The sequence below is a fragment of the Penicillium coprophilum genome, assembly GCF_028826855.1.
Source record: "Penicillium coprophilum strain IBT 35676 chromosome Unknown utg000001l_segment0_segment0, whole genome shotgun sequence".
In the NCBI taxonomy this organism is placed as follows: domain Eukaryota; kingdom Fungi; phylum Ascomycota; class Eurotiomycetes; order Eurotiales; family Aspergillaceae; genus Penicillium; species Penicillium coprophilum.
Genome location: NW_026622720.1, coordinates 1,434,210 through 1,448,860, shown reverse-complemented (window position 1 = coordinate 1,448,860; position 14,651 = coordinate 1,434,210). Strand labels below are relative to the sequence as shown.

The window sequence follows — 14,651 nt, the reverse complement described above, 5'->3', positions numbered from 1 at the left end:
ATCGTGTATCATGTAATTATTTTTTCTCGCTTGGGTCTGGATAACCAAAAAATGGCAGTTTGCATTTATTATCTCTATCAAATGTGATTGTGAGACTTGGGTAGCTATAGCCGAATTGTAAAAGCGACATGAGGTGAGCTCTACGAATGAAAAGGCTCGAATTGTAGATATTATACGCTACATACACTACGTACCGTGGTATGTTCAGCTAAAAGGCAAGACATGCTACATAGTATCTTAATTCAAGGGTTGGTATTACAGATAGCAAGTCTATATACAAATGCTATATCATTTTGGAGACTCTTAAGTCTATTGAGCTGCTTCAGCTTCAGCCTTGGCGGCTCTCTTCTCCTCCCACTCGGTCAAGAACTTCTCTACCTTTGGGCCCCAGACCTCTTCGCCGGCCTCAAGGTCCTTGTACTCCAAAACCTTGTCGGGGGAGAGTTCATAGTCACCCTGGCGACTGCGCACTAGCTCGCTCATCAGAGCACAACTACCAACAGCCTTGCCTAGATCGTGTGCCAGCGAGCGAACATAGAAGCCTGATGTAACAGTCATCTTAATCTTGACCGCCGGAGGCTGGGGCTTGGGGTCCTCTGCAGGTACAGCAGGGGCCTCTGCGGTTGCAGGTTCGGGGGCGGTAGGCTCAGGAGCTGCAGGCGCAGCCTCGGTCTCAGACACCTTTTGCTTCTTGGCAGTCTCCGAGTTGTCATCATTCACCTGATCCGCCGGGGGTGGCGACTTCCGCTTGGTAGAAGGGGCTTCGGAGGCTTGGTTCGCAGCGTCACCTTCAGCCGATGGCGCAGATGCCGAGGCTTCCTGATCAAGAAGCTTCTCAGCAACAGCCTTCTCATCACCAGTCATTTCCTCCTCAGGCCATTTGTACTCGTGCGTGCCGGGCTCGTACCACTCCACAATCTCCATGTTCAAGACCTCAACAGGCCGGTGCTTAATCTCAATCGGCGGCACCTTGCCCTCGCGCGCATACTCATACAGCTTCTTTCCATTCACCCGCAAGGCAGAGAAAATGGGGGGGTTGCTGCATAATCTTCCCGCGGAATTGCTCCAGCGCCTTCTCGACCGCTTCGCGCGTGATATGTTCGTAGGGCGCGCGACGCACGATCTTTCCAAGACGATCGTAGGTATCCGTCTCCGCGCCGAATGTCACGATGGTTTCGTAGCTCTTGGTGCAGGCCAAGAAATCCTGAAGGGACTTGGTGCCCTTGCCGATTCCGGTGATGAGCACGCCTGTCGCGAGCGGGTCCAATGTTCCGCCGTGGCCGATCTTCACGTCGAGGCGTTGGTGGCGACGGCGTTTGCGCTGGAACTGGCTCTCACGGTCGCGGCGGGCGCGTTCCTCGTCTAACCATGGCTTGAATGTCTTCGAGGGGTTAAAGTGTTTCTGCAAAGTGCGGATCACGTCGGCGGAGGTAACGCCTTGCGGCTTGTGGACGGCTATCGGAGAAGTTAGATTGCAATCTTGCCTTGGTAGGACTTGAGCTTACCGAATACGCCTTCGAGGATCTTTTCGCCTGACATTGTTTTGCGAAAAAGTCGAAAACCTGGAGGGAATGGCATCTGGGGTGGGAGTTGAACCAAACTGGAAAAAAGTGATTTTGGTAGAGATTTGGCTCCCGCCTTTACGGCAGTTCTTTGGGACCACAAGATAGTCCTACGAATTTGATATAATATACAGAGATCTTGATCATTAATGGAGACCTATATTAATATTCAAGAACTGTATAGATGGAAGGCCTCAGCATCGTTTTTCTTTTCAATCTTCAAGTACAATTGAAGGCATAGATTTTTATAAGGCATCTTTTTGATTTCTTTGATGTCCTTCTAGATGCTATTTTCCGCACTCTCTTTTCTAGTGGAAGCCAAGGCTTCATGCTATTTTTTTTTTTCAATCAAGATAATGATGGAGTAGAGCAGCTCCAATCGTGATAGTCGCAAAAAGCCATGTCCCTTGACTTACCTTTCTACACTACATGCTGACCTCAGTTTTCAAGGGTTGGCCCTTTTTCAATACTTTGTCTTATAGCTGTGGATTATTTTGATTCTGTACAACGACCAAATGCGCAAGTCTCTACCTGGAAGCTGGACCAACCAACGCGTTTCTCGTCTATCGGAATGCGATAGCGCAAGCTTCTCCCATCCTCAAAGCCAGCTATGGCTCTATGATTAAAATACCTGAAATCTGCCATCAGAAAAGTATCAATTTACGATGATTACTGACGCGAGAGCTCGGGCCCTTTCTGAGCCCGGGGCCACGCTGGCGACTATCGGTTCCTCGTCCTAAACCGATGCATTTGATAATCCTATAATTGATGAGACTGAGCCAAGGTAGATTGGCCTTTTCCCTCTTAATATGGCGCAGGCTAGCATGTTGCTAGCACCTGAGCTTTTGCACCCTGAAGCTGATGTCGTTCATCCTGGTACTGTTCTCAAATACGGACAAGAAACGCTGACTTGGACTAGATCAAGACAACCGAGCCCACAGAAGAAGATATATAGGCCACGATCCCTATACCAGAGTTGACAGTCCTGCCACCACTTGGGTGGTGGGTTCGGTCTTTCAATTTGTTGTCATTTCATGGAAGCCTGAATTGAAGACTCTCATAGGCCACCCAACCCCCCACGCCTAGCACCCAAATTTGATAAACATAGATATTCAGGTAGCCCTTCCAGGTTCAAAGGACCAAGAATACCTACCTATCCAGATCGGAGTTTAATTTAGATCGGATCCGTGGATCCGTGGGCTATTATAACCTTAAATTCTTATGTAATTATGCTTTGGCACGTGATGGGCATACATAAATTCCCGATAAATTAGGCAGAAACTCCATGTAATTAATGGCGGGTAACTGATTGTATCCGTAATTTACTGGTGATCGATGACTTCGATTGTTGACAACCACAAGCTTCCATTCCAAGCCACCTTCTTCTCATTCTCATCTTCTCATTGAACAAACCTCGCCTCACTGCCACTTTTACTACATCGTTGTCGAAACCAGCCATGCCAATCCCACCATGACGTCCCGCGAAGAAACTGTTCTAGCTCCCACCGATCCCTCTATTACTGATGAGAATGATTGGTGGGAATTCGGCCTAACCGATGTGAAGGTTCTAAAGCCCGGGAAGATGCTATATGCAAATCTACTGGACGCCACCGAACAGAATCCAGTGCAGGTGATCGGCTGCTTAGAGCCGCTTCGTGAGGACCAGGAACACTTAGGTGTGTATCGTTGTATCATGCGTGTTTAGAAAGCAGCTTGCTGACCAGTCACTCGTTCACCAGTGCTCAAACCGGACAACCCCCTAAGCGCATTATTATTGACGAGGTCACACACTATGCCTACGGCCAGACTGAAGATAAGAGCATTGAGCTCTGGGTAGCTGGAAAGGCGGGCTGGTACGACATCATTTCGCCCGCCAAGGGTTTCACACCTACATACAATCGCATAGTTCAGGCCATTGATATGCTGTATTTCCTGGTCGATAAGCATCAGCAAGGAAAGAAACAGATCAATCCCTCTTTCAGGAATCTCTGTGAACAAGTGAGTCTTTGGGTTCCGGGTTATACATGTAGATCGAGGTCTAATATATATCTACCCTTAGTACATCTACCACACATATGGTTCATGTGAGACCCGAGAGCAATCAGCTGAGGTCTTTGCGACACACGCTGTCTTCTTGCTTCGCTGCATGATTCAAGGTGATTCAGATGTGGAATGGAAGAAGACGAATGTTTTCGTCCATCTGCGTCGCCAATTTCATGTAAGTCAAGAAATTACATCGTTTATACTAGCCCATGGGCATACTGACAACCTTCCTAGGATGAATATAATAGGCTGATGGAGGAACTTTCACCCTCAGAGGCAAGCGAACCCGAATCCCAAGACGAACCAGAAGTGGCAACTCCTCGACGTCAGCCTGCAGCAATCTCAAAATCACAAGCCGATGCCATCTATCAGTTACTCAAGGACCTCAGAGAAGAAGGTCACCTAGCAAAGCGTCGCCTGCATATTGACCTCCTGGGAGAACGCTTGGCAGAACGATTCTCTACCAGCAACGAAGATGCCCAGAAGATTATTTCCATCAGGGCAGCTGCCGTACTGGAAATGATGGATGAGGAGGACTTCAGATGGGCTCGCTATGTCATCCATCGGGAACTGACGCATGCGTCTACGAAATCCGCCCCTCTGCCAGCTGCACTCCTAATCCCCCTGGATCCGCAGGAAGAGTCTAGCGACGATGAGCGTTACGGCAGGACTCAGAAGTCTGTGCTACGTCCAAAAGTCCACACAGTCTCCAATAAAGTGACCGGCAAGAGAAACCGCAACGCCTCCACAAACCAGCAGACAGTCGAATCCAACGACGAGGAAGACCAAGAGGATAATGAGGAAATCGATGAGATCGAAACACCCAGCAAAACCCGTGGCCACGAATTAATCAGAGATCCATTCTCAGCCACAAAGCCTCGGACTCGCTCATTCTTGGCAGCTTCCTCCAGCGGCGCCAGCTCCTCTCTTATGAAGAGCCTGTTCAAGGACAATATCAAAAAAGACAAACCCCAGACTCCTCCTGTATCTTCCTCGCCATTAAGTCAAAAGCTCCTGACCCCAGAGCGGGATTCAACTCCAGATACCTCACAGGGAATTGAAGATCTCATCGACGAGACATCTGGTACTTGGACATGCCGCATGCCGGGATGTGAGAAGGTGATCTCGATCACCGACATAGTCGAGCGCAAGAAGCTTATTGGGGACCATGCCGGAGAGCACGAATGGGAAACACAGATGAAGGTCGAGCTGATGGAATCGGAGAAACGCATGCATTCTTCTTTCCCAGTCAGCAACCTCATGCAATATGTCATTGACGCACATGTGATACAAATGCGCGCTGCATTCCCGGAGTTTTATTCTGCAAGTACCAAAGAAAATGGCACGGCTCAGAATGGCGAACATGTCCCGAATGGAGAGACATCCATTCCAAAGCCCGAGGGATTAGAAGAGCCGATTGACGAGGACGAAGAGGATGATGAAGATCAGGAGCTTGAAGATCTTGTGAACGGCTACACTTGATCTGTTCATCCTGAAATTAACGATCGTTATGTGCCACGATATCCATCGGAAATTGAAAATCGGAAATACGGTTGAATTATCAGAACCTCACACATCCTTGAACTTGGATGATTACAAAAGAGAGCAGAGATAGTGAACGGGACTAGAACACAGCGCCACACTTACAGAGCTCTTCTCTCAAGTAAGTTATCAAATCATTTCTCATTCACGGCTGTCAACACTCTGTCTAACGATCTTTTTGCCGATAGAGACACCCGCCTTCCATTTTTACTCATCGTCGAAACGACCTTGGAATAAAGGCGATGGGTGTGAGAAGGATGTATCCTACGGAACGAACTTGTAGATATGCACAGCCCCAGAAGTTTTACGGACATTTGCTTTGCCGATGAATCTTTCGGATTGGGCTTTTATTTCTTCCTTGATACCCCCGCCCAAAGTAGGTAGAATCAAAGAAACCTTTCAAATCACTTCTCAAATTTAATGAGGATGATATCAATCAGGAGACAGATGGGAATATAAAACTTCTAGAAGTAACTCAAGAGCAGAAGAGAACACAGTGAATTGAATAGAACACCAACACTCTATGCAAAGACATAGAGTGTGTATGCAAGAGGAAAGTCAATCAGAAAAAGCGAGCAAAAGGAGAGTCGAAAGATTACTGTCTGTCTGTCTGTACATGTCGAAGAACAGTAAATTGGTATTGGAAGAAGGGGAAAAGAAGAAGAAAAAGAAAAAGAAAAAGAGAAGCTCTTTTGACTCGGAGGGGTATACCAAGAACATGCCACATATATCACAACACATACACACCAGATTGAGAGAAGAGAAATAGAGATACAGAGAGGATTGAAGAAGAGATAGGAAATAGATCTCGAAGGAGGTTCACCAATATGTGTGTAGTGGGAAAGGAAAAAAAAAGGGGGCAATGAAGTCTAGAGAATGAAAATGGAAGACAGGACTATCGAGCTGAGAAGTCCTGTCCTTTGACCCAATATGAAGATTATTGCTGGTGGGCACTGTGGGCCTCGACGAGAGCTGTGGATTATTAGCTGTTTATTCGATTTTGAAGAAAACGTAATGGACACTTACTCTGAAGAGCGGAAGCTTGTCCCTGCCTGGATTCACAAGCACACTGGAGCGTATTGCCATCCAAAAAGTCAAGCAGGATGCTGTTGGGCAATTCCTGCATGTCTTCATCAGGGAGACAAGGAGTGCGGAACTCGGTGAGGTGGTAGCGTTTAGTCATGCTCCGGGTGGTGGCATCATTGGTGCCAGGGGTGAGAACAACGTATCCCTCTTCATCGATGCGCATGATCCGACGCTTCCACAGAAGAGTTTCTGGAAATTGGACGTTCACCTCGCCAATGTCAACGGGCTCGGAAGTACGCGAGCTAGTAGACCCTGGGGCCTTACTGGACCCATTTGTGAAGGTAGAAACATTCTCCTCTTCCTTGACTGGCGAGCTAAGGGCTCCGATAATGCTGCGGCGAGAGTTGGATGTGATTGATGACATGCGGCGCATGAGTCGCGAGGTGCGAGATGCCTTCTTATCTTCCGGTGTGGGGGAGGCAGATTGAATGCTGTCGTCAGTCCTGGAGCGCGAGTTGAGAGAGGGGCGACTTCCGGGACGGCTTTCAGGGCGGCTGCCGGGGCGAGACGTCGTTTGGCGACTAGATGTAGTAGACGAGATAGACATGCTTCGGTCCTGGGAAAGACTTGCAGGCTCAATAGGTGAGATCTGAGGGAGTGGTGCCTCGGATGTCTCATGCTCCACGGTCAAAGGACTAGCCTGGAGGTTGAGAACATCGGACTCCGAGGGCTCAAGCCCAGAAGACCCGGGAGAGGTATCTGCATCGCGCAAGATACGGGCCGTCACGGAGACGGAGTTAGCAGGACGTGGGACATCTACGGACACCCGACGGTCGTGCCGACTCATACTCGGCGCACGGGAAAAGCTGTTGGAGGCGTGAGCAGAATACATTGTGCTTGGTGGATTGGTGTCATGATTTCCACTTGGCACCGAGATGGATGCGCGTTTGCGGAGGTTCTCAAAAGACGAAGCGGCCGATGGCCCACTCATAGCCGGACTCGCGCCCATGGGAGTGCCTTCCCGGCTTGAAAACTTTTCAAGCGCCTTGATACGACTGGAAATTCCAGAGGAGACATTGATCTTCTTGGCCATGAGTATCGGCGTAGAAGGGCCATTTTCAGAGTGAGAGCTGGAAATGGATCGGCCCACTGCGAGAGCTTGCAGGCCCGAGGGTGATCCCATAGAGAACGGGCTTGAGACGGCCCGTGAGTTCCTCCAGGCGTGGTCGGCGCCGCTGGGAGATTTTACGGATACTGGTCTAGCCTCCTGGACAGTCGCTGAGGTAAGTTCCTCCATGAATGAATCGTCGGAAAGGAGGTTGTCGTCGTCCGAGTAATCTGGAGTAGGCACTTGGATGGGCTCCAGGCGAACCTTGCGTCTCTGATCCAGAGGACGAGACTCGGCTTTCTCGGGAATTGGCTGAGCAGGAGTCGGCTCGCCTACCTCGGTTGAGGCGCGAACGGCGGCGGCTGGGGTTTCTGTCCTAGTGCTTTCTGGGGGGTGACAGAGGGTGCAGAGGGGAGGGGAACCGCCTGAAGAACCTCTGCTGAGATAGGTACCTCAGAAGGCTCGCCAGTTGGCACATGTGCAATTGAAGGGATTTCGAGATGGGTTTGGGGGGCGTCTGAATCAGGTCGCGAAGCGTCCGAAGGCTCAGATTGAAGTGGAACGTCAAGATTAAAGGTAGGTGGGGCGAGACTGGGCATTGCGGGGTCCTGCTCAGGGCGCGTTTCATCCTCAGGGGTTGTCTGCAGCGTTTGCTTGACAATCTCCGAAGCTGCGGCGCGATCGGAGATAGGATTGTCGGTATTTGTCACTGTTGATGAGGATGGCCGATCCTCGACATCGGAGGGAAGATCGGCGATCGGTTCTGATTCGCGCTCTAGCTCAGGGGTCACAGCAGACTCAGCAACAGGTTCGGCGACTGGTTTGAGAGCGGCCTCGGAAGATGAACCAACAGGCTCAGGAGCAAGCTCGGGGCTGGGCTCAGCAACTGCGTCGATAGCAGGCTCAAAAACAAGTTCAGGAATGGGGTCAGCGACTGTCTCAACGACAGGCCCAGGAGCAGATACAACAACAGTCTCAGGAACAGGTTCAAAGGCGGGTTCAAGAGTAGACCCGGAAACAAGCTCAGGGGCAGGGGCAAGCTCAGGAGGTACGGGTGAATTTGCCAAAGGGAATCGTTGGTTTTGATGAATCGTCTCGGACTCAGACAGCATCATGTCAGCGTCAGGATAGTGAATCTGAATGAGATTCTCTTTATCATCATCCAGATCCTCGGCGATATTCTTCACTGGTTTGACCTCTTCCTCAAAAACCTGTTTCTTGTTTGTTTCCTCCGCACGTTTGGCCATGTTCTTCCGTCTTTGCTGCAAAGCCTTCATCAAACGTTCTTTCTCAGGGGTCAATCCCGAGGATGTCGACAACGCTCCAAGAGATTTGGCACCAGGAGAAAGTTGAGGTCGCGAGATAGGAATAGAGGGGGGTGGAACCAGCAAAGGTGGGACTGGCGGAACACGACTAGTGGGCTTATTTGCAAAAGTGCTCCCCTGAGATCGAGGGCGGGGCGCGTCACCGTTCTGCTTCCGCACGGAAGAAGTGCGCATATTTGTTGGCAGGGATGCAACGGGGCGCTGGTCTACATTTCGAGAACTTCCTGCTGTACGGGGTCTCCCACTGCTATCCACGGACGGTCGGGGTCCCAGCTTAACCTTTGGGGTGTATCCCGCGGCCCGTTCCAAATCTCGGAGCGAGGGGCGACTGGATTGAGTGGACAACCGGGCCTCTTCTGAAGGTCGGGGGAACTCATCCAATATAGTTCGGTACCTAGAGCTGGAGCGAGAGCGGTCTGATTTTATGGACTTGGGGGACATGGTCGCGGATTGTGGTTCGACGGGACTCCCTCGAGAGATTGTAGCTCTGGAGCTCGCCCGGGATGGGGGTGGCATGAGATCGACCGAGGCTTTTTCGCTTTCTGGTGATGTCGGAGGTAGTTCCGGTTCCACGGGAGGTTCAATGGGCGACGGCACCACAGTAGCCTCCGACTTGACGCTCCTTGGTCGGCGTCGGGCCTCCGACTGGGGAGGTGGGATTGGTGTCGGAGATTCATCCTTCGTGCCGTTCTCTTCGGCGTCTTCCGTGATTTCCATCAGCCGGCGGCGGCGCAGAGAGCTCGAAGAAGAAGTAATTGAGGTCGACGCGGTATGGAGGAGACAGGCGGAGGACAAGGCGCTTTCGGTGAGATCGGAGGCTTTGGACAGAGGAAGTACGGTGTCGTTGGGAGTGAACTTGTCGGTGACGGACTGGAATTGGACATTGCTTCGGGCTGGGACAGGTTAGACGAAATTCTGTGGCAAGGCGTTTGATGAACATACCGAGGATGAGCCGGGATAATCCCTCCGGCATGTAGCGGATGATCACTTTTCTGCGCCGGTATTGAAGGAAGCCATAGAGCGGCGAGCATTCCTCATAGCCGTCGATGGCATTCCTGATTTCGGGCACCCCGCCGGTGCCTCGTTCGTGAAGGGCAACCTCATCTCTTGCAACATAGTGTAGTAAAAACCTGAAACATAAGGGTGTCAGTGATGAAGTTAATCACAGTTGAAACACGAAAGGGGGTAAACTCACCACCCGCCCGCGTCGGCCAGGGCACTTTGGTAGGCTTCGAGGACGGGGGCAGTGTCGAGCCCATTCAAAGACATGGCGTGAGCCGCATGGAGAACGGGAGGAGGCGCAAAGCCGAATGTGTTGTTCAGATAGAAGGAAAATCCCGTAAAGTCAAGACTGTTGGATCTTAAGATCGCGAGCCCAATCAAGGCCGTGCAGGTTTGGCGGTTTCATGAAAACAGAGTTGGGTTTAGGCGAACGCTCAGGGGTCTCCCTTTGGACTCCACCTTAGATTGTCCCAATCTAAAACGGAAAGGATTGAAAAGATTGAAAAGGGGAATCGATCAATTGTATCAATTCAAATTCTGTACTTGTACGGAGGACAAATTTATATGGATTGAGCTCGAATGTGGATGGTACTCAATATGGGAACTGGGGTAAAGGAGTTCGAACTAAACATATGAAACACACTAAATTGTATAATCTACAATCTACGAAATTGGGATATAATGTCAATTATGTTGTACATATCAATCCAAATAGTTACAATAGTGAGCATATTAATAGATCAATCTACATGAGAGTCATCATCTCCCGCTGTTCTCCGTCTCGGCGTACTCCGAAAGTGGAAACTCATCTACTTCTCTCTACTCCCCCTACTCGGTATTTATATTGCGATTCCCTGCAAATTCATATATTCAGGAAACGACAATTATGGAACTCCCCCCACCATCGACGATCCCGTCTCTACCCCAAGAGACCCAGCTTCGGGTCCTCGATACCCTCTTCGAACCCTCCCCAGAGCTCCACCAACTGATGATCCCCGTGCTGGCCAACCAGACCTTCTCTTCATACACCAACCTCATTGATGCTGTAGGGGGGTCGTCTGTCTGCACTCTCGGCCCCAAATTCACCTACTGATCGAGACGTGCTTTTTGGCATTTTGGGATCGCACCCACGTCTTGGCCGAGCCCCAGCCAACCCAGAACATCTGAGCGAGCTGAGTAAAAAAGAACAGGCCCAATTGAATGAAGGTGCCGAGGAACAGGCGGAGAAACTACGAACACTGAATGCGGAATACGAAGAGAAGTTTCCGGGTTTGCGGTTTGTGTAGGTCCATGTATCTTGCGTCTACACGGTCTACCCAACACTGACTCGAGATATATAGTACTTTCGTTAATGGCCGGAGTCGCGATGTGATCATGGTCGAAATGCGCCAGCGCATTGACCGCGGTGATGTGGAGAAAGAAATAGACGAGACCATTCAGGTAATGTTCTCTTATCGTTGAGTTATATACTTACTGACTTGACCAGGGAATGTGTGATATTGCAAAGGACCGGGCGAGGAAGCTTCAGTCGCGCATTTAGTCTAGTAGATTTTACGTCTTATGTTTTATATATTATATATCTCAATCGGTCTATATTCCAGAGGTTTTACCTTTGATATACAGATCAAGCAAATAAGCAACGGCCCAAGGGTCTCCACCATCGCCCCCATTTGATGTCATCCAGCGCTATCCGGTCTTTGCCGCTTTTTCTTTCTTCCCCAGTCCCCGTGAATGGTGTAAACTTGCATATTCCTTTTTGATATACATTCCACCCCCCATGCGACTGTATATGTGAACATATGGAGGGAAATAATCTCCAATTACGAGTCGCGACCCCCGCGATAACCGATTCGACCCCCCTCGGAACCTCGACATCACCCGGTAAGTTGGAATGATCTTTGGATATCGAATCGTCAAGGAGATTTGAATCTGGCCTGGAGGACGTTCATGCGCCACTCGCGCTGTGCACTGCGCGCCTATCACGCGTCAAAAAGATCAGAACGTGAATGACCCAGAGACTGACGGAACTGTCAGGTTTGGCCACATCGGATGTCGCATCAGGCTCAGCGCATAGTCTTCAAGATGCCCGGAATCCCCGTCGCTCGGTTATTGGTAGCTCTTTACGAGATTCGGCCTCGAATACCCCACACGAGAAAATCGAAGCAAATGCCATAGATCCATTATCGCAGGTAGGTTCTCAGTCGCAGACTTGATTACATTGCCGGTTCATGTGCTTTGCTTCGTATAAGCCGTGTCGAGGTGCATATACGGACATGCAGGAGCCAAGCTGACAGGAGGGCCGTGCTCTACCGTTGTAGCACATTATCCAACGCACCAATACCCAAAAGACCATTCCCCTGAAATTATTGGGAAGAGCCTCATACGAAGCAGAGGCTGTGGGATCCGAGTACAGCCCGCCAGAGAGAAGCCCGATACGGAAAGATTCATTACCCACCTCAAAACCCAAAGAGAAGAAGTGAGTACTGAGATTTTGCCTACCTCGGGTCCAGTTACACGACTGTTTGTGTCGCAGAAACTTGGCTGTCGGTTTCTTTGCGCTTCCCTCCGCAGGGTCCACTGGAGAACCTCCACTTCCATGACTCTCGCAGCAATATACCGTTATAATACCAGCGACTGACCTGTGGTTTGCTCGTCTCGACTACAGAAAAGGTGTCTCTTTCCTCAGCCGGATTATTGGAACCAAGAAGAAAGATCAGCCGATTGATACGGACGATGAAACGTCAGAACCCGAGGCGCACCGCATGTCCGTTGACACTTCGCATCCAATTGGATTTATACCTCGGCACCCTCCTCCGGCTAAATATTTGAAGGTGCGAGCCCATTATAAAAAGGATAAGACTTTCAACCGCGTGTTTCTAGCCCAGGACCTGGAGGGCAGCGGTCCATCGCCCAACCCCGTGGATAGACGGATATCTACGTCCTCGGCTTTGCAGAATGGCGATCACACCGGAAAGGCCGTCTGGGCACTCACGTTTTCGAAAGATGGTAAATATCTCGCGGCCGCTGGCCAGGACCGGAAGGTTCGAGTATGGGCTGTGATCGCGACGCCAGATGAGCGGGAAGATGCCAATGGGGACGAGGAGTCAACACCCGTAGACGCACAAGATCAGTCCGGCCTCAGGGCGCCTGTGTTCCAGCCGGAGCCCGTTCAGGTGTATGAGGGACACACTGGAAGTATATTGGACCTGAGCTGGAGTAAAGTATGCATACTGAAAACACTCGACTCGATGGAAATGGCCCTGCTGACCTGTGAGCCAGAACAACTTCCTTCTCTCTTCGTCAATGGACAAAACGGTGCGACTATGGCATATCTCGCGACCGGAATGTCTTTGCTGTTTCCAGCACAGTGATTTCGTGACTTCGATTCAATTCCACCCGCGTGACGACCGCTTTTTCCTTGCTGGCTCTCTTGATACGAAACTACGACTCTGGAGTATCCCGGATAAGAGCGTGGCTTTTGCGACTGCTGTGCCCGATATGATCACTGCAGTGGCATTTACCCCAGATGGTCGATACTCTATTGCCGGATGTTTGAATGGTATGCTCAACGTCTATGATACTGAGGGCCTAAAAGTATCAGCCCAGATTCATGTACGATCGGCCCGTGGGCGCAATTCCAAGGGCAGCAAAATCACTGGAATCGATACAATGACGGTCCCCAGAGATGATGCTAAAGATGAAACCGATAACGATATCAGGTTACTAGTCACTAGCAACGACTCCCGCATCAGGCTGTATGACTTCCATTCTCGGTCGTTGTTGGCTAAATTCCGCGGTAACGAGAACACCTGCAGCCAAATTAGAGCTACATTCACCAATGATGGCAAGTACATCATCTGTGGGAGTGAGGATCGCAGGGCATACGTGTGGCCTGTCGGATCAGTGCAACGAGATTCTGAAAAGCAGCCTGTGGAGGTATTCGAGACACAGTCTGCAATAGTAACAGCTGCAATCATGGCACCGATTCAAACGAAACAGGTTCTGGCGCTATCAGAAGATCCAATCTACGACATCTGCAACCCACCACCGGTAGCCCTCATGGGTCCGGATCCAACAGGCCCAGGCAAAGAGAATGGAAAATCCCACAAGCGCTCTACATCAGCACCTCGGTTATCCATCGTCAGCAAAATGGCCCACGACTCACCCTTGTACCTCACACGGTCCAAACATCCAGGCGGAGAGATCATCGTGATCGCCGACTACTCGGGCAAGATCAAAGTCCTCCGACAAGACTGCGCGTATCAAAAGCGACGCTACGAAAACTGGGACACCAACTCGACCATCTCACGACGGATTTTAGGCCGCTCCAATTCCGCACGCCGCAGCGCCACCTCTTCAACCGGAAAAGAATCTACCCACAAAACCCCCTCCGAGCGGATCGTCTCATGGCGTAACTCCGTCGTCCGACACGCCCGCTCCAGCACCGAAGGATCCCGCTCCGGCCTCCAAACCCGCAGTCCATCCCCCCAAAGCCGCCCAGCGACGATCAGACTAGCTTCCTCTCGACCATCAAGTGTCGGCCCCCACGAATCAGTGTCCATCGTCACTACATCCCCACCCCCGTCGCCGCATCTACAAGGCGGAGATATGGCCCGGACAAATGAAACAAACAACGGCCGTGCAAATGCCCCCAAACCCGCCTCATCTACAGACCTCTTAGCTAGCAACAAAGCACCGGACAACCCGCTCTGGCTACAGGGAGATCGCAGCTACGCTTACTGGAACAAGATTACGCACGACGCGTTGGCCATGCAGTCCCGGAACTCAAATGACTTTCTCAAACCGGATCGAATCCCGTCGCGTGGGATGAGTGATGGTACCAGTGTGCTGAGTAGCGACTATAGCAACTCGACGGGTGATGCAGAGGAAGACGTTCTGAAGTGCGATAGTTGTCATGGGACGAGTTTCCGCCGTGTTAAGGGAAGGGATGGGAAGCAGAAGCTTATTTGTTCGGAGTGTCATCGGCCTGTTTCCTGATTCTTGGATCTATGGACGTTTGTGGATGCATATATGATCTACGAT

The 14,651-nt window shown here is 50.7% G+C and overlaps 5 protein-coding genes across 5 annotated transcripts; 3 read left to right on the top strand and 2 right to left on the bottom strand.

The window, feature by feature from the left end:
* Positions 1 to 309: 309 nt before the first annotated feature.
* N7500_000534 (pseudouridine synthase PUS4) lies at positions 310 to 1,539 on the bottom strand (the record flags this gene model as incomplete). The annotated part of the gene is made up of 3 exons (XM_056671680.1): positions 310 to 948; positions 995 to 1,455; positions 1,506 to 1,539. The coding sequence occupies 3 exons, from the start codon at positions 1,537 to 1,539 to the stop codon at positions 310 to 312; spliced, it is 1,134 nt and encodes a 377-aa protein (XP_056537253.1).
* A 1,494-nt stretch (positions 1,540 to 3,033) lies between these two features.
* Positions 3,034 to 5,087, top strand: N7500_000533 (uncharacterized protein; the record flags this gene model as incomplete). Its single annotated transcript, XM_056671679.1, has 4 exons — positions 3,034 to 3,238; positions 3,268 to 3,560; positions 3,622 to 3,780; positions 3,840 to 5,087. 4 exons carry the CDS (start codon positions 3,034 to 3,036, stop codon positions 5,085 to 5,087), a joined length of 1,905 nt encoding a protein of 634 aa, XP_056537252.1.
* Positions 5,088 to 6,084: 997 nt separating this feature from the next.
* N7500_000532 (uncharacterized protein) lies at positions 6,085 to 9,875 on the bottom strand (the record flags this gene model as incomplete). The annotated part of the gene is made up of 5 exons (XM_056671678.1): positions 6,085 to 6,119; positions 6,174 to 7,552; positions 7,618 to 9,499; positions 9,549 to 9,736; positions 9,802 to 9,875. 5 exons carry the CDS (start codon positions 9,873 to 9,875, stop codon positions 6,085 to 6,087), a joined length of 3,558 nt encoding a protein of 1,185 aa, XP_056537251.1.
* A 619-nt stretch (positions 9,876 to 10,494) lies between these two features.
* On the top strand, positions 10,495 to 11,148 carry N7500_000531 (2-oxo-4-hydroxy-4-carboxy-5-ureidoimidazoline decarboxylase; the record flags this gene model as incomplete). Its single annotated transcript, XM_056671677.1, has 4 exons — positions 10,495 to 10,653; positions 10,799 to 10,890; positions 10,949 to 11,048; positions 11,095 to 11,148. 4 exons carry the CDS (start codon positions 10,495 to 10,497, stop codon positions 11,146 to 11,148), a joined length of 405 nt encoding a protein of 134 aa, XP_056537250.1.
* Positions 11,149 to 11,407: 259 nt separating this feature from the next.
* N7500_000530 (WD40 repeat domain-containing protein) lies at positions 11,408 to 14,606 on the top strand (the record flags this gene model as incomplete). Its single annotated transcript, XM_056671676.1, has 4 exons — positions 11,408 to 11,489; positions 11,643 to 11,797; positions 12,218 to 12,829; positions 12,972 to 14,606. 4 exons carry the CDS (start codon positions 11,408 to 11,410, stop codon positions 14,604 to 14,606), a joined length of 2,484 nt encoding a protein of 827 aa, XP_056537249.1.
* Positions 14,607 to 14,651: the final 45 nt, after the last annotated feature.